The 25638-nt window shown below is 43.7% G+C and overlaps 1 protein-coding gene across 1 annotated transcript; it reads left to right on the top strand.

Moving 5' to 3' along the window:
* The first annotated feature begins 7016 nt into the window (after window positions 1-7016).
* On the top strand, window positions 7017-23945 carry RBMX2 (RNA binding motif protein X-linked 2). Its single transcript, XM_006735168.3, has 6 exons — window positions 7017-7137; window positions 7331-7446; window positions 8560-8611; window positions 13707-13836; window positions 15688-15865; window positions 16324-23945. The coding sequence occupies exons 1-6, from the start codon at window positions 7133-7135 to the stop codon at window positions 16812-16814; spliced, it is 972 nt and encodes a 323-aa protein (XP_006735231.1). The 5' UTR covers window positions 7017-7132; the 3' UTR covers window positions 16815-23945.
* The last annotated feature ends 1693 nt before the right edge of the window (window positions 23946-25638 follow it).

Here is a 25638-nt window from a genome sequence, read left to right as displayed (position 1 = left end):
ACACACACTTTCCATGCATGAACTCATTTAATCCTCACAATATGCCCGTGAGGTGATATTATCACCAATGCACATAAAGTTAATCGAAGCTAATTAAATCCCCCGAAGTTCCACGGCTAGCATGTGCTAGAAGTGGGATTTGAACCCAGGCCTGCCGAGTCTCGGAGTCTATATTCATCTAACTATGCCAGCCGGTCTCTTCAGAATTGCAATGTTGTTACAGAAGTGTAAGTTGCTGAACAGAGGCAGAGTGAAAGCCGTGTGGCATCACCCTATGGCTTTGAAAGCTTGTGCCCAGCCTCGTGACAGATGCCAGCATCCACCGTGCAGAAGAGGAAAGCAGTCAGCCTGCCTGCAATGTCACTGGGTTTTGAGCCAAGACACAGGCCTGTCCCGTGTCTCATCTCTGAGGGCTTTGCCTGCTTCTCAGTTTGTCCCTCTGATCACCCATCTGCTCTAGTCTCTACTGGCTGCTCAGCCACGTGGCCGCCTACCCCTTTTCCTAATCTACAGACTGTCTCCTACCCTCTGGATCAGTGTTTCACCTGGCACCCCTGCTAAATGGCTTCTTCCCCCTTGGTCTCAGTATGTCATCCTATGATGTGGCTCAGCAACAGAACACCCTAGAAGAAGTCTGGCTCAAAACAGTGAGAATCATGGAGAGGGCAATAAAAGCTGGTAATGCAAGGAATATTTTGAAGACTAGAGGGTAGGGCACTCACTAGTCATTGGCTTGGAGATTGACCTGCTTCAGTGCCAAGACCTTTTAGGAACTCCTACTCTAGGCAGGCTCCTGCCATCCCTCAAAAATACTTTTCTATTCAGCTCCAGTCCGATTGGCCCACCTCTTCTCCTCATCCCACCCGGTCCGATGATCCCATTCAGTTCAATTCTGCTCACATGGCCCTTAGGCCTGTATGCCAATGGGGACTTCACATCATGAATTGAGAGTAAATTTGTGATTACAGGTGGGCTCCACTTGAATCAGAGCCATCTACTGCCCCAGCAATTTCTTCTTTAGAAACCGGATTCTGTTTTTAAAGTCAGCTCGTCAGAATTCTTAGCCACTTCTGAAATTTGTGTTGCTTGAGGTTTGGAAAGCTACTGCTTTGGCCTGGGCACTGGAGAAAAGTTGAACAACGACAAGCAGGTGATAAAAGGACATCTGCCGTGTATCTTCTAGAAGGCATGTTCACCCCTGGAAGTGACTTGGCCTCCTCTTCCTCAAGATTTTGGGATTCTCTGTCCAGATCCTCAAGATTATACCTAAGAGTCAGATTGCTGGGAGCAAGCAGCTGTGCTGAGCCTGGGGGGAGCCAGCGGGGGTGTGGTGTGCTTCCAATTGGTCGATATCTGACTCACATAGCTCATGCCAGTTCTCCTGCAACAGCTTTGCAAACTGCTCTGAATTATCTGTACATGACGATATTCACAGATAATGCTTAGATGCTCTAAGGCAGTGGTCCTTAGCTATTGTTTTCCCAACCATGGAACCATTTTGGAATCTGTTAGAAGCTATGGACCTTCTCCTTAAAAATGCACATGTTCATGTAACATAGACATCATACAAACAAATGCAGGGTCCTTATAGACTCACTGAAGCCCGTGTATGGATTCAGGTTAATATTCCCAGAAGAGATGGTAAGATGCTATTAACACAACCCATCATTTCTTATTCTCTATTCCTCCAGACAACCTATAATTAAGGAACAGACATTGTTTTGGACTGATTGAAATAAGTAGGCAGAAACACTGAAAACCTAGAGGTGCTTCTACCACGAGAACTTTTATGCGGTGTTTGACAGCACTGCTGACCTTTTGCTCTCTTCTTTTTTTTTTTTTTTTAAAGATTTTATTTATTTATTTATTTGACAGAGAGAGACACAGCGAGAGAGGGAACACAAGCAGGAGGAGTGGGAGAGGGAGAAGCAGGCTTCCCCGCGGAGCAGGGAGCCCGATGTGGGGCTCGATCCCAGGACCCTGGGATCATGACCTGAGCCGAAGGCAGATGCTTAACGACTGAGCCACCCAGGCGCCCCTTTTTGCTCTCTTCTTGAATCCTACTTTCTCCTGCTGCTTCATCTTCATCTGTCCTCCTCCTCCTTGGTCTCCTTTGTTGGCTCCTTGGGTGCTTTAAACTCAACAATTTGCCAACCAAATTCATCTGTTTTCTCCCACCCCAGTCTTCCTCCCTGCCTTTCAACTGTCCCCTGCTGCACTGTAGCTTTCCCTGACACTCTGCTTTCCACCCCCACCTCCCTCTGACTCCCAGTAGTCAGAATTAATTGATTCCTCAACTGGTTCCAATGACATTTCACTCACACCTTCATTTTGACCCTCATCCCTTTGTATTATGTTTATTCACATATACAACTATCTGGCAACTTTGTGAGCTGTTCAAGGGCAGGGACTGGGTCTTGTGATCTTGTTTACTGTAGTATCCTCAGCATCTAGCCCAGCACCCGAGCACTCATAAACATAATATACCTTTCTGTTGATGTCATGTGTGTTCTTTATTCTTTTTAATATATTTTTTAGTTTAAAAAATACCAACATGGGCCACCCTCTCCTTAGCTGCTCCCTGAGGCAAACCACCATCATCTCTTGCCTGAATTATTGCAAGGCTTCCTAGTCTCCCTGACTCTACCCTAGGCACTCTCTCCAACCCACAGTTTGCAGCCAAGGTCATCCTGCTAAATTGTAAGCCAGCTCAGAATGCTTTGTTGGTTTCTCACCTCACACTGAGTCAAATCTAAAGTTGATACCCAACATGCCCCTGCCTGATCTGTTCCTCTTACCCCACTTATCTAAGGGTGCAGACGTTGGAGCCATACCACCTGGATTCAAATCCTGGCTCTACCATTGACCAGCTGTGTGACATAGGGCAAATGACCTCTCTGCGCCCCAATTTCCTCATCTGCAACATGGGGTCATAGTATCTACCACATAGGATTGTTGTGAGAAGTAAATGTGTTAATGTATATAAAGTACCTAGAACAATGTCTGGTACATGGTGGGTATTAAATCAGATTTTGTTAAATAAACAAAAATCTGTCATTCTCTTTCTTGCCTGCTCCTCTCTAGCCACTCTGGCCTCCTTATTGTTTCTCAAACACACTCCTGTCTCAGGACCTTTGCACTTACTGTTCACTCTGCCTGAACATTCCTCTCCTGAACATCCCCATGACTTGCTCCCCATCTTCTTGCAGGTCTCTGCCTCCATGCTATTAACACAACCCATCATTTCTTATTCTCTATTCCTCCAGACAACCTATAATTAAGGAACAGACATTGTTTTGGACCGATTGAAATAAGTAGGCAGAAACACTGAAAACCTAGAGGTGCTTCTACCACCTTATCAGGGAGGGCTTCTTTGACCCATCACCTTTTTAAAATAGCAAAACTTTGTCACTCTCTGTCCCCTTACCCTTTATAGCACTTTTCAACGTTGGATGTATATTTATATGTTTATTTTCCTTCTTCCCCAAGAATGTAAACTCCATGAGGAAAGGAACTCTCCTTGCCTTATTTATTGTTATAACCCTAGCACCTAGAACAGTGTCTAGCATGTAAAAGTTGTTCAGTAAATATTTGTTGAATGAACAAAAGACAAAAGTGAGAAAATAAAGGTCTGCCAAGATAACATGGCAATAAAAAATGTAAGTGATGGGGCAACTGGGTGGATCAGTTGGTTAAGCGTCTGCCTTTGGCTCAGGTCATGATCCCAGGGTTCTGGGATCAAGCCCTGCATGGGGCTCTCTGCTCAGCAGGGAGCCTGCTTCTCCTTCTTCCTCTGCCTGCCGCTCCCCCTGCGTGTGCTCTCTGTCAAGTAAAATAAGTAAAATCTTTTAAAAAATAAAAATAAAAAATGTAAGTGATAATCTGGATAAAGGGAAGAAAATTCTTTTTTTCTTTTTTTTTAGATTTTATTTATTTATTTGACAGAGAGATAGACAGAAGAGCACAAGCAGAGGGAGTGGCAGAGGGAGAGGGAGAAGCAGGCTCTGCACTGAGCAGGGAACCCGATGTGGTACTCGATCCCAGGACCCTGAGATCATGACCTGAGCCGAAGGCAGACGCTTAACCATCTGAGCCACCCAGGCGCCCAGGGAAGAAAATTCTAACAGTATAGAAAGAAACAAAGGGTAAGTAAAGGCTTCTCTCCTCCTTTCCTCATCTGCTTCCCCAAAGGTAACCATAGCTCTGTGTGTTTTCAATTTCATTAACCAATAGTTGTATTGGTTGCTTGCTATGTGTGCAGAAAGGTGTTTGAGGTGCTGAGGGCTTAAAAAGAAAGAACCTTTCTTTTCCAGGATCTCACACTCTTTCTGGGGAGATAACATGAAAATGTTATGATGTGCTGCAGAGTTCAGAAGTGGGAACCATCACTGTGTACTGATGAGGTCAGGAAATGTTTCCTGCTTAAGGGGTGCCTGGATGGGGGTTTGGAGCTTGGGCAGATTTCAGAGAGAGAAGAGCCGTCCAGGGGTGTGGGGCTCTCCCAGCAGGGTGTCTAGGTTGGAAATGAAAGGAGCCCCTGAGGAAATGGATAGAAGTGAAACCTGGCTGAAGTTGAGGCTTTGTGTTGGGGAGCAGTGGGAGGAAAGACAGGAGAATAGGGGCCAAGGCAGTTCTACGAGTAGTGAAAGAACTAGAAGGCATGTGATAATGAAACAGAACTGTTGGGGCGCCTGGGTGGCTCAGTCGGTTAGGCATCTGCCTTCATCTCACGTCATGATCCTGGGGTCCTGGGATTGAGCCCCGTGTCTGGCTCCCTGCTCAGCAGGGAGCCTGCTTCTCCCTCCACCCCTCCCCTTCCACTCGTGCTCTGTCTCTCAAATAAATAAGTAAATAAATAAAATCTTTTTTAAAAAAGAAACAGAACTGTGACTAGATGAGATGCATTTTATAGACACTGCAGTAGCACAATTATTAGGACTTAGTGATTTGATAGATATCTTTGGGTGAGGAATAAGGATGACTGAAATATGAAACCCCTGTTTTGTACCTGGGCAACCAGGAAAATGGTGATAGCATTGCTTGAAATAGGGAAGTCAGGAGGGAAAGCTGTTTTGGGATGTGGTGTGGTGGGAAGTGAAGAGATGAAATTGGCTGGACATGTTGCTTGGCCTTGCCTTGAATGTGAGGATTGCCTTTGGCTTCCTTAACATTGCCCAGAGGACCTAGACCTGAGCTGTCCATCCAGTGGGTGCTAAATCAATGTTACTGGTGGAGATCACTAGTAGCCACCTTGAATAGCAAACCCTGGTCCTCCTCTCAGATGCTAAGATCAGAGGGTCCCCTCGATCCTCATCCCCTTTCCACTTACACTTGTGGATATCTCTAGGCATCATCTTACCTACCAATTCCTACCAATTGGAAGCATGTTAATGGAGATGTCCCGGGTAACCTGGGATGGTTTTAAGTTCTCCCGGGTTCAGAATATCTCTGCTGAACCTACTAGCTAGATAGTAGCAATCTTCCCACGCCCTCCTCCAACTAAACTGTCCTTCCCTTTGGTTGGTCTTAATCTCCTCTTTCACTTCAGCTTCCTTTTGAACCCTCCTGATGACCAAGACACAGGTTTAGCCCTATTTCTCTCATTTCACAGTTGCCTGAAGAATCCAGCCAGATAATGCTGCATGCTAGTTTACCACTTTGCAGTGGCTACTTCAACCCTACAACTAAGCAACCCAAGATTCCCAGGAGCAGATGAAACCTGTATGCAATCTGTCACTGTTTAGTTTTCATTGCCAAGATAATTTCACAAAGTTAATGAATAGCTGGTTTGGACTGGGGGAGGGGCACAAACACAGAATGAATGAAGAGAAACTGTCATTGGTGGGGAGTTTCCTGCTTTTTGGCAGGACATGGGTAGATGGTGAGTCATTGAGGGTAGAGTTGTCATCATCACCATCATCATCAGAGTACTTGGTGAAGTGCCTAATTTCTGGGGTTCTGAGCTAGGCTTACAAAGAGAACTACACAGCTCTGGAACTTCACTTTTATACCATGCATGGTCTGATACCAGTTATTGATGAGGACACATGCGAGACAGAGTCAAAGCTTCAATATGGCTTAAATCACACATTATATGCCACCATCTCTTCTATGGATTCCTGGTTATTTCTGGAGTGAAATCTACCAAGCAAATTTATCTTGTCTCCTCAAAGATATTAGCTCCTTCGGGCAGAGAACCTCACCTTACATTCCTGTCTACAGACATGCCTTATAGGACAAATATAGATACTCAGTAAGAACTGATTAAATCAACCAGACCTGATAGGTAGAGGCAGAGTACCTCCTTTGAATTAACTAATTAACTCCTTTGAATCTCAGTTTCTTCCTCTGTAAAATGAGGAGGGTAATTGTATGTATAGACTCTATGGGGGTGGTTGTGAGGATGGAGGGCCAGTACATGTGAATTTCTTAGCACACAACCTAGCATCTGCTCAATTATTAGCTTTTTCACTATTTCTTTCTGCCTCCTGCTTAAGTAGGAGCGAGACAATGGAAAAGGGTGGCTGAGGGTAACAGCTCTTAACACAAATCTGGGTATTCAATTCAGCCTATGGAGGCACACTGGTCAGTTGCCTGTGCATTTGAATTTGAGGAAGAAAAAAAAAGATTTACCCTCTCATATCTTCTTCACTTTTCTGCTGTAATTCCTGAACAGGGATGCTTTGATGGGTGTGTGTGCGTGAGCAATTGGCTGGGAATGAAGCCCCAGTAGGGATTTGCACTGAGAGCAAGCAAAGGCTGGGACTTAAGTCGCCATAACGGGCACATTTTTCAGTCTTTATTCAGCAAACATTTATAGCTAGCCCAATCAATGCCAGGCGTCGTGCGGGGGCTGAGGGTCCTATAATAAACCCGGCTCACACCCACGTCCCCGTCCCACAGAGGGACGGACCGAGGGACTAGACAAAAATTCTCTGGCGGAGCGAAACACGCAGAGCGAGGAGTCCCTTTCCGCGCTAGTGCGCAAGCGCCACACCCCGGCGCGGCCCAGCTCTTCCGGCGCGACGCGAGCTCCGCGGAGTCCAATGGGAGCGCTGCGTCGGGGCTGCGCACGCGCGGTGCAGACTCGCCCGGAAGTCAGGGTCTCGGTACTGAGCGCGAACCTGAGAAGATGAAGTAAGGACTCCGTTTACCTCTGAAGAAGTAGGGACGGGCCGCGGGAGGTGGCCCACCAGGGCTGGGGTGGTAGAGCGTCTGCCGGGCCGAGGGGCGGGAGAGGCGCGGAGACTGGAAACTAGTCCCCTAGTTTTGCTCACCCTTACCTCTGGCCAGGCCGCACTTAAGGTCCGGTTTTCCGCCCTCTCTGCAGCCCTTTAACTAAAGTGAAGCTGATCAACGAGCTGAATGAGCGTGAGGTCCAGCTTGGGGTGGCAGATAAGGTGTCCTGGCACTCCGAGTACAAAGACAGCGCCTGGATCTTCCTGGGTGAGGTCCACATCTTTCCCCTGCACGGCTCCTCCTCCTCTCCTGGCCTACTTCCTAACCTTTCAGTATTCCCGCCTTTCATTCCTCCCGGCATTCATCACGCACTTTTATTTCCTTCTGCTGGCTGCCCCGTAAATCCGTTTTCCGTATCTCTTTTCTCTCCCATTTTTAGTCTGCTCCGCCTGCCAAGCCAGTGTCCGTGATAGTTACCCTTTGCCATTCACTGTGGTAAGAGTCTTGCCACTTGGTTTCTTGGTTTCAGAGACCATTGTTATACCGCGTCCATTACAGAGCTGAGGAAACAGGTGCAGGGAAGTTAATGGACTTACGTAAGGTCACATAGCTAGTAAGTGGGACAACCAGCACTATGGGATTCTAGAACTCATGGTCTCAGGCACGATCCTGTATTACTGCTAGTCCCCTGCCCTTTCCCCTTCCATCAGAATTCATTTTCCTCATCTAATTAGTTCCTGCCTTCTGCCCATGGCCATATTGTCATCTCTATATTCACTTTGTGTCACTTCCAGTAATTTGACAGTTTGTTCTGTTATATTGTGCTAAGCACTTTATATCCATTGTTTTATTTAATTCTTACAATTCTGTGAAGTAAGTACCAAAGTCCCCATTTTACAGATGAGGAAGGAAAGATTTGCAGGGGAATTTATTTCCTATGAAATGCTGAACAGTTGTCTATAAAGACAACTAAGGATTATAAACTCCTTAGTCTATGTGAGGTGGGGTTAATATTTTCATATTTAAACTGATTTTTGGATCTTAGCTGTGAATTTGTGGGTAAAGAGCAGGTGAGTTCAAGATATGTTTGTCGAAGCAGAGTTTTATGCCAGCAACTATCTGCTTTGTCCATAAGATTTTGGGTGTGAGGAGTATTTGGTTAGTGGGGACACCAACCTTTCCACAAAGTTAATCACTCCTTTTGCTGCACTAATGCTGCACCTTATGTATGCTTCTGTTGTGTCATCAGACTGTGAGTTCTTTGAGGGCAGGCTCTGTGGCTTACTCCTCTTTGCACCCCCCAGTGCCGGGCCTAGTGCATGGTATGTAGTAGACGCTTGGTAAATGTTTGTGGAACTGAAATGTGGTTTTCCCTTCTAGGAGGGCTTCCTTATGAACTGACTGAAGGGGACATCATCTGTGTGTTCTCACAGTAAGTTTTTTTTCATTTCCTGCCTTCTGGGTCACCAGAGTATGCTTCCATAATGCATTTTGTGGCATCACAGAATCCATTTATTTTATTGTAGGCTCACTGGCCTCCCTGCATGGGGAGGGCTGGAGCTTCTGCTCTAGTCTAGATGAGCCCCAGGACATGGTTGTAGAACTCTTCCAATATGGACAATCCAAGAAGTTGGATGATTTAGGAAGCTGTCTTGGGGATTCTGGTCTGTTTTTATTGCTTCTTCAGTGAGGCTTGTTCAGCCTGGGCCAACACCAGAACAGACTGGAACTCACAGGAAGCTACCATGTTGGGCTCTTTGGGCTCCTGCAAACTAAGGGTTATCCATGATCACAGAGCCCTTCTGGCTTACACCTGTGTGGTGTTGCAGGATTAGGGCAAAGCACAGAAGAATGGGAGAAAAAGCAAAAGGTTTAGGCAGTAGTTTGTTTTCTTTGTTTCTAGATGAGCATAAGGTTACTGAGCAGAGCCAGTCTCTTTACCCAGAAGCTGAGAATTACAGGCTGTTGAGGAACAAGAATGAATAGGTCAACCATATATTCTTCATTCCGCTATGAGATGAAAGCAGCAGCATTGGGTGGGAGAGCGTCTTGGCAGCTTGCTCTGGTTGTGGCAGCTGGTAGAGAGGGGCTGGGCCCAACCCAGAGCTACACGGAGTGGTTAGACAGTCTGTAAGGCCAGAGGGGCCCTGAGGGCAGAGGACTGTTGCAGAGAAGTTGGACAGCATGTACAGGCAGAGGACCGCGGCGGAAGGGTTTGGGGAAGCAAACACAGCCAGCCATGGCAGGGGATGGTTGGGCCGTCCGATAGGAGGAGGACCCTGGCTGAGTGGTCGGGCAGCATATGGGGGAGAGGGCCATGGGAACGCAATTGGGCAATACACATTGAAGGCCATGGGAGAGGGCCTCCGCAGCCCACACTGCAAAGCGCCCAGAAAGGGACAGAGGCTGTTTCCTCCTACTTCTGGGGAGCTGGAAGGTCACAGCGGGTGCAGCCTGTAATTTCCACCCCTTATGATACCTCTGCCTGGTCCAGCCTTCCATCTAGAGGCTGTTTTTGTCTTATTTGCATTGAGTGATGATCAGCTAGTGTGTTTGTTTATTCTAATTCTCTCTTCTGGCTGTACACATTGCTCTCCATGAAGATTGCCTTTGCCGTTGGTAACAGTGGTTTTCAAAAAATGTTTTGTTTTCTGATTATCAAGGTAATGTGTAATCACTATAGAACATTTGGCAAAAAGGGAAAGCATAGAGAAGAAACCAGAATGTACTTTAAGGAAAAACTTAACATTTTGGTGTATTTCTTTATCATCTTTTTTTTTTAAATGTTGGGCATTATTTGCTGTTATAAATTGTATTGCATTTTAGTGTATATATATATACACACACACTATATGTATACATATATATATTCAGTATATACATTATAGTATATGTATATACATATTTAGTATATACATCCTTTGTATGCATTGCTGATAATTTCCTTAGTGAAATTACTAGATCAGCATTTTTAAGATGTTTTGTAAATATGGCCAAATTGCTCTCTGAGAAGGTTGTATCAGTTTCTACTCTCACTAGAATGCCCATTTTTCTGAATCCTAATTGGCAGTGGTTATTTTAAAAAAATATTTGTCATATGGTTTCTCATTATGAGTTTACTTTGCCTTTATTTAATTATCAGTGAAGTAGAACATCTTTTCATAGATTTACATGCCATTATTTCTTGTTTTTTGTAAGTTGTCTTTTCATATCCTTTGCTTGTTTTCTTCTGTTGATGTGTTCCTCATATTCTTAGTGATTTTACAAAAGCTCTTAATGGTTTCAACTCTGTTATACCACTTTGTCATGTATTGTGTTACTGTGGACTTATTTTACTTAATTTGATGTGTTTTACTACATTGCCATCATTATTATTTCTTGATGCTCAGATTGTCCCAATTTGGTCTGTAGGAGTCCATTTAAACGAGTTTCTATATTCTCTTTACTTTTTATTTGGAAATAATCTCAGGCTTAAAATAGGAAAGTTATAAAGTAGTGTAAAGAATACCTGTTTCCCCTTCGCTTAGAATCCCTAGATGTTAACATTTTACTACATTTGCTTTGTCATTTCTCCCCACGTATACCTATTATTTTTTTCTGAACCGTTTGAGAGTCAGTTGCAGGCATGATGCCCATTTATCCCTAAATTCTTCAATATTTGTTTCCCCCCAAAACAAGAGCATTCTCTTGTTTAACCTCGGTATGGTGATTAAATTCAGGAAGTTAACACTGATCTAATCCATAGACTTTATTCAGTTTTACCAGTTGTCCTGATGATGTTCTTTATAGCAAAAAGGAAAAAAATTACTTTCTGGTCCTTTATCTGTGATATGAGTTGTAAATATTTTCTCCTATTTTGTCATTTGTCTTTTGACTTTGTTGTGGGTTGTTTTTTTGTTTTGTTTTGTTTTTGCTGTGCAAAATTTAAAAAAATTTATTCATGTGTTTAAATTATATGGTAAAATTGACTTTTTTTAGGGAGTGTACAGTCCTGTGAGCTTTAATACGTGTATAGATTTGTGTAGTCACCCCCACAGTTAGGATGAAGAACAATTCCATCCCCCCCAAAAACTCCTTTGTGCAGACCCTGTATAGTCTCACACTCTAGTGTTTTATATGGTCAGATTTATCAGTCTTTTTTTGTTGCTTCTGGATTTTGAGTCATAATTAGATAGTATTTCTCCCCACCCACCCATCTGTGTTCCCTTCTAGTACTTGTATGGTTTCAATTTTATGCATTGAAATCTCTGATCCATTTACAGTTATTCTGATGTATAGTGTGAGACACGGATCCAATTTCATGTTTTTTCAATGGCTATCCAGTTGTCCCAACATTTATAAAAAAGTTCATATTTTCCCCCAGCAAATTGGGATGTCACCCATATCATCTTACTAATTTTTCCATATATACTTGAGTCTCTTTCTTGGCTTTCTATTCTGTTCTATTGGTCTGTCTGTCTCTTCATGTGCCAGTACCACACTAATTAATCACAGTGTTTTCAGTGTGTTTAGTATCTGGGAGAGTTACTCTCCCTCATTGTTCCTTTTTTAAAGTTTTTCCATCTACTCTTACATGTTCATTTTTCCATGAGAACTTTAGAATCAACTTATCCAGCTCCAGGAAAGTAAAACACAACTTGTACTACATTAAATTTAAGTATTAACTTGGGGGAAGATGTTGCTGTCTTTAAGATGTTGAGTCATCCTATCCAAAAACAGGGGATGTCTTTATATTTGTTCAAATCTGTGTGTGTGTCTTTCAGTTTTAAAAAATTTTCTCTATATAGACTTTGTACATTGCTTGTTGCTAAGTTTATTTCTAAGTATTTTAAGTTTTTTGTTGCTAATACAAATGGGGTTTCTCTTTGGTTATATCTTCTAACTGATTATTGTTTTTGTAAGAGAGTGTTTTATTTTTTTAACTTTATATCCTATTACCTTACTGAATTATTCTACTGTTTGTTTTTTATCATTGTTTATCATTAATTCTCTTGGGTTTTCTATACATACTATTATATATAAATCTTCAAATAGAGATAGTTTTACTTTTTCATTTTTTTACATCTGTTTTCTCCTGTCTAATTGCACTGGCCTATACCTACAATGTTAAATAGTGTTAAATAGTTCCTGACCTTAGTTGAATCAGCTCCAGTACAGGTTTCCCCTGCTATCCGGAGGTAGAGTGTTCTGTGAAAGCTTTCTAAGCTAAAACGGCATAAAGTGATGAAGCAGTTACCATGTCATAAGAGTGAAAATCCTCTTCAGCTTTCTTTCGGTTAGTGAAAGCAGGTACTAATGTAGGTCTTTTGTAAAAGCGAAGTGACATAAAATGAACATTCGGGTAGCAGGAGAAACCTGTATTTTCTGTTAGGTAAGATGCTACTGTATTTTCTGTTAGGTAAGATGCTAGATATCTGGCCGGAATGTATGTATGTGATCATGTTATTAAGTATCCACCAATTCCTATTTTATTTTTATGACTTTACTTTTTAATTTATGAATCTTTAACTTATCTGGAATTTAACTTTGTATAAGGAGTAAGGTTGAATTTTTTTCTATTTTCTCTTAATTTCTGCTTTTATCTTTATTAACTCCCATCTGCTTTCCTTCGATTTGTTTTCTTTTATATTCATTCTGCCTTTTTAACAGTAAAATTCTCTAAGGTTACAGATTTTTCTGAGTGTGGTTTTAGCTGCATCCCATAAGTTTTGGTATATATTCTTCTCATTTTTGTTATTTTTTAAGTAATCTGCTGTTGATTTTTTTCTTTATTTCACTTTCATCCAGTTGTTAGCTAGGAGAGTAGGTTTCAAGTTCTAGCTAGTAGGGTATTTTTTATTTAAAATATTATTTCCAGCTGGAGAGCATTGTGATTGGAGAACATATTCTGTTCTGTTTTTAGAAGTTATTGAGGATTATTTTGTAGTCAATTTTAATACATATTTCATGGATTCTTGAGAAGAAATTGTCCTCTTTTTGTAAGATTCAAATATATCTATATATCCACTGGTTTGACATTAATATTTGTTAACATAATTGTTATTTATTTATATTTATGTTATATAATTATATATTGATACTAATTCATCTGACCTTATTTTTACCAATTTTATGTGTTATAAACTTAAGTAGTATGTTAAAATATCTCATAACCTTTGTTACCAGTTTCTCTGTATTTTTAATAGTTTCTTTAATTAAATTTTTGATTTGTGAGCTTATGCATAAAGGTTCACGACATATCTTTGTAATATATCAGGACCTTTTTCAGTGTAAAAGAGCTCTCTTAGTCCCATTTAAATATCTTTTTTGGCCTTGAATTCATCTTTGATCTTAATATTACCACCCATTTTGTAATTGGGTGTTCCTGCTCTGTCCTCGTCTAATTTTTATTTTTAACCTTTTTATGTTATCTTGTTCTAGATGTGTCTCCTGTACAGATTATATTATTTGAATTTTGTTTTGTCATTCAGTCTGAAAGTTTTTGCATTTTAAATCAATAGTGTCTTACTCTTTTATAAAATAAATAGATATGGGGAGATTGTTAACATTAATCTGGTGCGGGACAAGAAGACTGGGAAATCCAAAGGATTCTGTTTCCTTTGCTATGAAGACCAGAGGAGCACAATTCTGGCTGTTGACAATTTTAATGGGATCAAGGTGAGTGTGTTCACTAAGCAGGATTTGGCTGGACTTTACCTGTATGTAAGGGTTCGGTTTAATTTCCCACCTAATTGCCACAGGTTCAAGGGCAGTACTGGTCACCTGGGTGCGTTGAGAGAGTTGCAGAGGTGTGGGGACATACTGACCAGGAAATGATCCCAGGAAATAATTTCATTGGCGTATGACCCTGCTAACACTTGTTCCTTTTCCTCATGTTCATCTTCCCAGGAGCATAGGTACCATGCCCCCCACTCCCGCCCAAGCCTCTGGTTTCTCACCTTTCCATTCTCAAACCCCACTCTCATCTCTGATGTATTGGGCAACAAAGAGACTTCCATGCTATGCTCTGTCAGGGGATTTGGGGCTCTCTCATGGCTTCATGCTCTAAGACATAGCTTTGTGGGTCTATCATATATCTCCACTGACTTAGCATTGCTGGGCCCTGGAAATTCTCTAGTTAAAAGTCTGATGACAAATTCTACAAAAGTAACTCATTCTGAAGTTGTTTCTCCTCTGTTCGCTCTTACTGCACCCTTGGCCTGAGAGAAGGTGATGGGCAAGTCAGGCTTATGTATGCTCTACCTGGTTCCGATGCTTATTTAGGAAAAGCACTGCAGTTGGTTAAGCATTGTCATAACTTGGGGGGGGGTGTGACTTTTGATTTGGAGAGTTTGTTACTGATTGCACCAGTATGGAATAGCTGGTGATTATAGGACAGGGTGGAACAAGGTACTAGGCTTGATTTTTAAGAGAGCCAGCAGTCAAATGGAGTCACCATAAAAGAGAGGTTTTCAAAAATGTTTTCAAAAGGGGAATAGGAAAGATGACCAACTGCTCAGGCTTAAAGGTAAGAATAAAAATATGCTCTTGTGTGGGAACAATAAAAGCCAGACTTTTAAAATTTTGGATGATTTTGCCTATAGAATAGGTCTGTATCTGCCTGAATTTTTTTAAGATTTTATTTATTTGAGAGAGAGAGAGAGAGAGAAACAGAAGGAGCAGGGGGAGGGGCAGAGGAGAGGGGGAAGCAGTCTTCCCGCTGAGCAAGGAGCCCGACATGGGGCTCGATCCCTGGGGCTCGATCCCTGAGGCTCGATCCTGGGAGTCTGGGATCGTGACCTGAGCTGAAGGCAGACGCTCAACTGACTGAGCCACCCAGGTGCCCTGCCTGAATGTTTTTAAGTGAGGGGTTAATTTTTGTTGTTCACCCAGAGAGTTGTGATTCACAGCAAAAATATCAGCGTGAGCCAGTTGTCCATTATGGTGGGGGTAGAGCAAGGTGTGAGGGCTTAAGAAAAAAGCTTCCTTCCCCCTTTCTAGCTATTGGTCTTCCTTGGCCTCATCCTGACTGCTGTATCAAGAAAACAGCTGCAGCACTGCACTTGATTTCAGGAATTCTTTCTAGCTGCCAGGCCACAGTATGTTTTACTGTGAATAAATGTTACAGATTGAGGGTAATTCATTGTTTATGCATGTAAATTCTCATTTTTCCCTGCTGCTTGTGCTTTGGGGCAGTACTGCCCAGCCTTTCTTCACTTAATGGCACACGTAGAACATGAAGGTTATTCTGTGGCACACTGGGGTAAACTGAGGAGGCTGTCTGGTACAAGTGCCTCAGGGACTCCAGCTGCCCCAGGCCCTACCTGGCTGCCCCAAGGGCTGAGCAAATTATTATCTAGGTATATGTGCTGTGACATCAATTGGGCAGGTCTCCTTTAGAGTAATTTCCCCAGAAATAGAATTAGCAGGAAGGTAAAGGGTGTGGTTCAAACTATGGCATTTTGCAGCTGGGTTCAAATAGTTCAACGGGAGGGCCATCTCTGCTGAAGCACTGCCTGTCTGTCTTAGATCAAAGGAAGAACTATTCGAGTGGATCATGTGTCCAACTATCGAGCTCCCAAGGACTCTGAAGAAATAGATGATGTGTCCAAAGAACTCCAGGAGAGGGGCTGTGGGGCTCACACCCCCTCAGTGAGTTCATCTGAAGGTTCTGAAGATGACAAACCCACAAAAAAACACAAAAAAGGTAAAGCGTTAAGACCCAAGAGAAGATTCTGGGTAGTCTTAGTGTTTGCTCTTCCTAGCGTTCACTGAGAGTTGATAATCATTTCTCACGTATGAAGGGGAAAGGTGTGGGGAACCTTACTTTAACTGGGAAAGGAGAGGTGTCAGTGGAAGACTGATATTAAGGGCTGAATTCTGTCTCCTCCAAATTCATATGTTGAAGTCCTAATCCCGCAGTGCCTCAGAATGTGACTGTATTTGGAGGCAGCGTCTTCAGACAGGTAATTAAGGGTGAGAATTGCCTTATACAGCAACTTGACATATCAAGGGGGACAGACATCCAAGTTGGCTTCTCGGAGACACTTTCTGGAAGTGTCGATTACGACTGCTTGCCACCACTGCCAGCAGTGCTTTCCTTTTGCGTCCCCTCCCCTCCTCCATCTTCCTTTCCTCATTGGTTGTGCCCCTTTTTCCCTCCAGACAAAAAGGAAAAAAAGAGAAGAAAGAAAGACAAAGAGAAGCCTGACCGGGAGGTACAGGCGGAGCAGCCAGCCCCCTCTTCGCCACCCAGAAACAAGATGGTAAAGGAAAAGGATGACCGTGGCTCTAAAAAGCATAGCAACAAGAACTCAGAGTGGGGTCAGAAGTCAGAGCCCAGGGAGGTGCGGAAGCACCAGCCCAGCTCTCCCGAGGTCAGGGCGACCTGCCGCGGTGGAGCAGGGGACAGAGAGAGGGAGCCGAAGAAGGAGAAACCGAAGCATGAACATAGGTCCTCAACCAGAGAAGAAAAGAACAGAGATAGAGACCGGGGCCGAAGCTCAGACACACACTCCAGCCGGCCCAATGGGCGTTCTGAGGGGCGTAGTCAGCGAAGTAGAAGTAGGAGCCGAGAGAGGTCCCACAGGCCGAAGAGGGCCCGGCACTCGTGGGACCAGGAGTCCTCTAACCCCGGTGACCGCAGACACCACTGAAGCAGCGGCCTCTCTCTCTTCCTGGTAGAACTGGAACTGGAAATGAACTTGGTCTTTAAAATGCAATGGTACTCAGTTATGCTTTTACTGTTACTGTAAGTAAAATATCTGAGGCCGAATTCTTCCAATCCCTTGAGTATTAGAGTCATTGAGAGCTGTAGTTTTAACAGCCTCATAGGCCTGGATTTTTGAGCGAAATCCATTGTTCCTGGGAATATGCTCAGTACTTACCAGAGGAGGTATCCTAAATTTGGTTTCATAAATGTGGTCCTTGAATTTACGACCCCAGTGTATGATGAAATTGCCAGGAAAGGGGAAATAGCAGGCAATTCTAGAATTCTAGTCTTTGTGCTAGAGGTGTAGGTGACCTTTCCAGTTGGCAGGTACAGCCGTGCGTAGAGAAGGGTGGTTTAACTAGGTCTAGACAGCTCGATGTGAATGGGATAGTGATTCTCAATGCCAGGCCGCTCCCTCTGCACCCCACCCTCTTTAAAAAATTTTTTAAATGTCTCTTTTTTAACATCCATGCACCTCCTTGCTATTTATTTATTTATTTATTTATTTATTTTTATTGAGGTGAAATTCACATAACATCAAATTAACCATTTTGAAGGGAACAATTCAGTGGCATTTGGTACATTCATAGTGTGCCAAACTACCGCTCCTGTGTAGTTCGAAAACATTTCCATCACCCCAGAATGAAACCCTGTGCCTATGAAGCAGTTACTCTCCATTCCCTCCTCCTCGTCCCTGTCGACTACCAGTCTGCTTTCCATTTCTGTGGAACTACCTATTCTGGACATTTTATATAAGTGGAATCATACAACATGTGGCCCTTTTGTGTCTGGGCCATACTTAGTATGTTGTTGAGCTTCATCCATGTTGTAGCATGGATCAGCACTTTGTTCCTTTTTATTTTTAAGATTTTTAAAAATTTATTTTTTCAGAGCGAGAGAGCACAAGCAGGGGGAGCGGCAGGCAGAGGGAGAAGCAGGCTCCCCGCTAAGCAAGGAGCCCGATGTGGGACTCCATCCCAGGACCCTGGGATCATGACGTGAGCCGAAGGTAGACGCTTCACCAACTGAGCCACCCAGGCGTCCCAGGACTTCGTTCCTTTTTATGGCTGAATAATATCCCATTGTATGGATAGACCACATTTTGTTTGTCCATTCCTCAGTGGATGGACATGTGGGTTGTTTCTACCTTTTGGCTAGCCAGCTCCCTTTCCGAGTTTCAGACCTACCAGGCTACTTGTGGGCTGAGTTTCCTTTTCAAGTAGCTGTTATTGCTGAGATGGGAATACTTTGTCAGCTTCATTGCATATCTCTCTGGTCTCCTTGGCAGTTTTTTCTCATTTGGAGAATCTTGTCCTTTTATTTTATCAATCAGTCCCTTATGAGTTAGGCAGGAATTAATTCACAGGACTTTAATACTGCTGCTGAATCACTAAAATTGAACTTCTGACCCTGCAAAACAAAGGAATAGAGCTTTAATAGTGAGCACATTTAATTAGTTTACCTGGTATGTTAGTTTGGGTCCAAGATTAGATGTGCGAGAGATTTTTTTTTTTTTTTTTTTTAAGGGGAAAATGCCCATGAAAGAAAGTGGGAAAGGAGGTTGGAGGAGTCTGGGAAAGCAGTCAGACTCTGATAGAGGTCTAACCTCTGGAGAAGAGGGAAGGCAAGAAGGAAGGTTGGGTAGGAAAAGTCTCACACTGCTGTGGAGTTCTGAGAATGGGTCAGCCAGACCAATGATGCGGTGAGTCCTTGAGGCAGAGCACCTGTCACGAGGAGTCCCGCGAGATCAGCCTTGGGAGGCGGGAGTCCTTGCTCTTGGGCCTTTGTCAGTCGTGTGGCTCTGTGTTTATGTGTCCTTTGTGCCAGTTGTGTGGTGGCCGCTGACCAAAGGCCCGTGCGCCTGGCTTAGCCACTGTGTCTGCTTGCCAGTTCAGTGCCTCTTCCATGGTGGATGCTCTGATGGCTGTTAGCATGGGATACAGAACTAGTCACACTTTGCTCCTCCCACGTGTCAGTCCACAGTCTTCACACCAGCTCTCCTTGTCTCTGATCTTCAGCCCTGGTCCTTCCAGTCCCCCAACGAGACGGCCAGGCCATTGGCCACTGCCCAGGAGTCTGCATATCCGATAAATATTCTCATGTTAGGCCGCTTCTTTTACACCAAGTCAGGTGTACTGCTTGAGGTCCTGTCCATTAGAAAAGTTTTGCTTCTGCACCCCTGAATGTGGCTGTAATGCAGATATCATTCATCTTCACTTTGTACCCACATACTGAGCTGACCCACCTATAAACCAAGCTCAAGCTGTTTTCTGCCTCTGCTGGTCACACAGGAACCCCCATTTGGCTATAGGTGCAAAGATATAGGGGCTACCATTCTCTGTGTCTTTTAGGGTCTTAATAGTTGCACTGATCTACTCTGTCTCCCCTGAGATGTAATATTGTTTTGATTTATCTATCAATTAGGGTTTTACCAGGAAAACAACCAGTAGGATATATGTATCCTGCTGTAAGCCAATTCCTAATGAGAAAGCCTACAGGCATACCTCATTTTATTGTGCTTTGCTTAATTGTGCTTCACAGATGACTGTTGTGGTTATTTTTATACAGATTAAGGGTTTGTGGCAACCCTGTGTCGAACAAGTCTTGGTGTCATTTTTCCAACAGCATTTTCTCACTTCGTTTCTCTGTCAGATTTTGGTAATCACATTTCAAACTTTTTCATTATGATTACATTTGTTATGGTGATCTGTGATCAGTGGTTATGATTCATTGAAAGCCCAGATGATGGTTAGTAATTTTTAGCAATAAAGTATTTTTAAATTAAGGTATGCACATTTTTTTTTTACACATAATGTTATTGCACACTTAATAGACTACAGTATAGTGTAAACATCAGTTTTATATGCACTGGGAAATGAAAAGATACAAGTGACTTGTTTTATTGTGGTCTGGAACTGAACCCCCAATAGCTCTGAGGTAGGTGTGTGTGTGTGTGTGTGTGTGTGTAGGGCAAGGAATTGAATTATGCAGTTGTAGGGACTGATTAGGCCAGTCTGAAATTTGTAGGGCAGGCCGGCAGGCTGGAAACACTTGGACAGGAGCTGAAACTGTCGTCCACAGGCAGAATTTCTTCAGGGAACTGCTATTAAGTTCTTCAACTGATTGCACAAGGCCCACCCTGATTATCAAGGATAATCTCCTTTACTTAAAATCAACCAATGGTAGATGTTAATCACAACTATGAAATACTTTCATAGCAAAACCTAGATTGATGTTTGATTGACTAGTTGAGTACTTAGCCTGAGCCAAGTTGACACAGAAAAGTAACCATCTCAATTTATTGTTGTGTCTGGGGGAGGGGATCAGTTTCAGAGGTTCCCACTTGACTTTCCTCACCGTGACAGCTCTCGCCCTACTGGCCCAGGGCCCCCGTGGGCATTACTCTCAAGCACCACCTCAATCCCAGTTACACCCCCGAGGAGTAGGAAATGACCACTAGGTAGGTCTGCCGGCCCCCTGTGAGTCTTGTTTCAGGCCAGGACTTCAGTGATTACTCAACCCTGAAGCCCCCAGTCTAACTGGGCCGTGGTCATGCTTCAGGTCTCTAGGTATCAATGTCAACTTTGATCTTGAGCCCAGTATTCCTCAAATGTCCGACTATGTACACTGTGTATATACACTGAAGTTAGTGGCTATAGGTCCCGTTAGGGGAAGTACTGGGGGGGGGGGGGATATTCGTCATTGTCCTTCCTTCTAGGGACCCAGCTACCTCTTCGAGGTCAGAAAACAGCTGAAGTCTGGAAATGGAGCAAGGAATTAGAGGACTTTTTATTGGGAAAGCTCCCTCACACCCCTGCGCCTCCACTGTTGTCTTTTTCAGCTTGTAGATCTCAATACCCTTGCTGGCTGTCCATCTGTATTATTCCTAGGGACACTTAGTCCATTTGCCATCTCTGCAACTCCTTGAGGGTAAAGCTTCCTTGGCTGCCCCTCAGGCCTTGTGGTTTGTTTTGGTATTTGTGGCCTCCTGGCTTCTGGTGGGTAGCACCTCCACCTGGTCTCTCTTACTCTGGGCCCCAGCTCTGTGATGGTCTCTTACCGCCATCCCTGGCCTACAGAGGAGGTCACCTCTGAATGTAGTGATGCTGTTGCCCCTTTTACCACAGCCTTCCTGATGACCTTGGTAAATGAGGTGTCCTCTGCCTCCCGCTGAGCCCCCCCCCCCCCCGCACCGTGGAACACTACCCTCTCACGGGGTTTTTTACCTCGTGCAATTTATCCACTGCATCATGTGTGCTTCCTTCTGCCTTTTCATTCTTTCTTTTGCCGTTGGTCAGGGCAGCTCAGGCATTTCTACTTTGCTCAGTGGTAGCCATCACTTTCTCCAGGCCTCTAAGAACCACTTAGTAGAGACTTTGTATCCCCTGTGGGTCCTTGCCAGGGGATTAAATCTCTATTTTGAGAATGTGCTCCCGAGTCTCTGAATTTTTGCTTTTCTGCCCCTCTTGATATAGCACCCTTGAAATCCAACCCCAGTGCTTCCGTGGCTCCTGTCAGTACCCATCAGCTAATTCTTGCAGCTCTTTGGTGTATACTTTCTTCTCTTAATTAGGCTCAGGACTAACGTGGCCAGGTTATGCTGGGATTTAATCCTAGTTATCAGCTTAGTAACCAGGAGAGGGGCCAGGCACAACTTCTTGGAGGGGGACGCGAGTGGCTTTGTCGGGGGAACAGGCTCTGCAGCATCTTCCAGCACAAAGGAAATGCTAGCTGTTAGGAGGGAAGAGTGGTCCCCTCTGCAAACTGAAGCCTGGGTGGGGGTGTCCACAGAGCCAACACCCTGAGGAGTGTCTGGCCAGATGCTCCCGCTCCGTGTCTCAGGGTCCCAGGATTTCCCAACCACATGGAATCATGTGGCCCTGACTGGCACAAAGCAGACACGCCACATGTTAAATATTGAGTATTTGATCTCCTTTGAGTTCGGCCACTCCATTATGTTCTCCCTTGGTCTGCTCCTTCACTGCAGGAGAAAGGGGCTTTGTGAGCTCCGGCAGAAGCCCTCTGGCCCTCACGCTTGGTCTTTAGCTCCTTATTAACTGTCCTCCATTTCCGTTCCCCGGCTGCAGGGCGTCCAGTACAATTTCACAGTGTCCAGCCATCTCCACCGTCTCTCTAGGTGTTATTCTTCTCGTGTATTTCGAAGATCTGAGTCACCACATCTGCCAGGCCATTCTCCCAGTGTTCCCAGGTTATCTCCGGAGAAATCCTGAGCAGTTGGACTGCCGTCCTGTGCCTGGGACCATCTGTCCCCCTTTGAAGACATAATTTGCCGTCCTGTGCCTGGGACCATCTGTCCCCCTCAGGACAGTGTCCATTCTGTCCAGCAGGCAATGCCTGATGTCAGAGGAGTCAAGGAGAGCTGCCGGACAGACTAGGTGCAGGTCTAAATCCTGTGGAGGAGAGCAGGAAGGGCGGAGCGGTGGGTAGGGAAGACCTTGGACTGTGCGGTGCAGTTCTAAGAACATCTGGCAAAGCAAATGCGTCTGTTGGGAGAGGCAGTCCACTGTGGGTCGTGAGCATCCTTGCACGTTCTTGGTGAGGGTTTTTAAAGCCAGGCTTATTGGTCTCCAAATACTGAGCCATTTCTGTAGGGCAAGGTGAGCACGGTGTGACTACCGTTTAACTGCTTGCTTCCCAGGGGAGGGACACTGGTTTGTTTGCTCATTGCTCAAAAAGTCCCAGGCCCTTGAGCCCGGGTTCCTCAGCTGCCATGCAACCCACTGCATGGGTGGCATCCGCCTGAGCCCATTACATTGTCCTGTGGGACTTGGGACAGGGGGACCGGCACAACTGCGCCAGTTCTCCTGCTGCTGCTGTTTGCTGTGCTGTCATACGCCGTCTTGTTCTAAGCCAGTAAGTCTCACTGTCTACCTCCTGCCCCTGTGACGTGGTGACAGGTCTAGTCCTTGCTGTCCTTTGTGAGGCCGGACTTCTTCCCCGGTAGCATCTCTGACTCCCAAGTCGCCTGTGAAGGGAACCCCGCGTCTCACAGGAATAGCCTGTCTCAGTGTCCCTGCCACATTCGGGCACTGACGGAAGCTTGGCCTTCGTGGAAACGCAGGGATAACGGATTGCCGCGGCCGCAGCCGGAGCCGCTCGTCACCCGCGCCCCCTGCAGTCAGAAATCTGAGAGGCGCACGTACACGCTGCAGCAAGCCAAGCCTGACACAAGCAGCCAGCAACGGGTTTTAGCGGATCGCTGGGAACAGTGAATGTTTCCTTGTTCCTTTAATGGATTCACTTCACAGAGGACAGTTGGATTCATTGGTGGGCAAATTCCCAGTGATCTCAAGGCTAAACAGCCACGTTGAATGAAGTGCTCTTTAAGGATGTTTTTCGGTTCTTGCCGTATCAGCTTTTCTTTCATGGTGGCCTAATTAACACCCTAGTCTGTCTGTCTGTCCCTTTTTGCTTCCTCTAACCTATTGGGGCATGTACCTAATAAGTATCTATCTCAGCGGTTTATGGACTCATTGAATCCGAAATTGGAGATAATCCTTATCTGGTACAGGACATCCCTCCTGTAAACATGTTTTGAAGCTCTTTGAAAGAAATAACCTGGTCATCATCTAAGTGGGATTCTAGTGAAGTGTAAAATGCTCTTCCCTGTGCTGTTAGGACCAAAGAATAAAGTTAAATGTTTCCTGATGTCTTTTATTTTATCTGAAAATGTAAACTTTGAAGACATAATTTGGGGTGTGATTATTTGCACTAGAAGGATTTAACCTAGCATTCTTCCTTTACTAAATAAGTGGCTCCTGATTCCTGCAAGTGTTACTGGAAACTGCGTCATAAAATAGATAAGAGCAGGTCAGTTTTCAGTAGGAAATAATCAACAATTAGATTTACGATAAGCATTTGGTATTCTATAAATTAAATATGACCAATAGTATGTCATCAAAGATACATTGGTCTCTAAATAAATCACTAAAAATACGGAAATGATGTGCCAGGTCCTATAAAGGGGCAAAACTGTATGACATATGTTAATTGTTACTCTAAAGTATATGTGAAAAAAAAATTTTAAAAATAAAACATATGTGTATCATGCAGATATATGGCTGTTGTGATTGTATATTTAATTTAAGGCCAGTATATTCTCTACAATGAACTTCAGTCAAAAATGTGACTACCTTTTGCCAGCTTAGGCTTTAGAAGAGTACCTTGGGGATGATTGGAGATGACCTAGCCTCTTTAAAGAAGCCATTTTAAAAAGTCTGAACTGATGTTTTCCTTTTCGTCATGCCTCATAAGAAACTGAGGTATTAGATATCATTCCATTTGGCTTAGAAGAGGGTTACAGGTGGCTTAAGTGATGTCGATGATGAATACGATGATGTTTCTTCAAGAGAAAGGCATTTATTAGCAAGTAGCTAACAACAGCAAAAAACCTTCATGATTATTAAATCTCTAACTTCTTTGGATTTTTTATTAGTATGCCATATGATTACCAAATCATAAAGTATACTCTGGTTGTTAGAGCACACATCTTATTTTGCAGGCTGGTTTTGCTTATTTCAAATGTGCATTTCTGTTTGTTTAGGTTGTCACTAATCCTTGTCATTTTCAGTGTCTGTATAGCATTCTTTCTTGTTAATAGGCTGTCCAGTTTCCCCCACTTGGATTGTTTTAATTTTTCATCATGATTAATACTACTGTCATGAACATTTTTATACAGAGTCCTTTTTAAATTTTTCCTTTTGTATTATTCCCTCGGACCACATTCCCCAAAGGGGTGTTACCAGATCCAAAAGTGCAGACAGAACCATAGCTTGTCTTATTGTTAGATTGCTTTCCAGAAAGATCAAATTTGTGGAACCATCAGCACTGTAGAGTTCAAATATAATTTTTCCCCTACATTCTGGACAACACTGGTATTTATCATTTCCTTTTTTCTTCTCTGGAAGGTATATTGTGATAACTTCAGGTTATTCTAATTTGCATTTTCTTTCATTGCAAGTGAAGCTGTGCATTTTTACTTTTAGTACTTTGATCTATTTCTTTACATTTAGATGATTCCATCTCCAAGGAGTGTAGCTACTAGCTCAAACATGCTTAGTGTATTTTGACCAGCAGGCTTTGAATCACTATGGTAGGCATCTTTCCTCCCATTGTGGGGCTCGCCTTTTGGCATTTAGCTCATTTGACAAAAAACATTTGTTTAAAACGAGGTCCGACTTTATTTGAAGCTACAAATGCAACCGTAGAAACAGACCAAATCAGTGGCTTGAGGCAATAGTATCTGTCAAATAGCATGGTTGCATTCTCTCCTTCCTTTCTCACCTCCCTCCACCTCTTCCTTTCTCTGTTTTCTGCCTTTAGGAGGGATCCATTGATAAAAGAGATTGCTTCTGGAGAGCAGAGCCAGGTAGCAGCTAGAAGAGCAGAGGTGGAGAGGCTTACTTTTCACCGCACCATTTGTACTTTTGACTTCCAAACTGCATTTGTATTACTTATTAGTAAAGACAAATTAAATCCATATGTAAGATTAGTATTTGTCATTATTGTGAACCATTACAAAATGACTTTAAAACTTAGGCTGCTGCATGTGATGAATTTCAGTATGTAGGGGAAGGAATGAGGGAACAGATGAAGGTGGCCAACTTGGGAATAGGTGATATCTGGGCAGAACTGCCTGCCGTTTTATTTGCAAAAGTTCAGTTAACGTAACATTTATGGACTATAGGTACAACATAAAAGAAATTTACTTGCCTGGAAATATTTCCCCAGGGAGTTTTGGATAAGGC

This window comes from Leptonychotes weddellii, chromosome X (assembly GCF_054177405.1).
Source record: "Leptonychotes weddellii isolate Sample4059 chromosome X, ASM5417740v2, whole genome shotgun sequence".
Taxonomy (NCBI): domain Eukaryota; kingdom Metazoa; phylum Chordata; class Mammalia; order Carnivora; family Phocidae; genus Leptonychotes; species Leptonychotes weddellii.
Note: the sequence above shows the minus strand (reverse complement) of the source record. Positions and strands in the feature narration are given on the sequence as shown.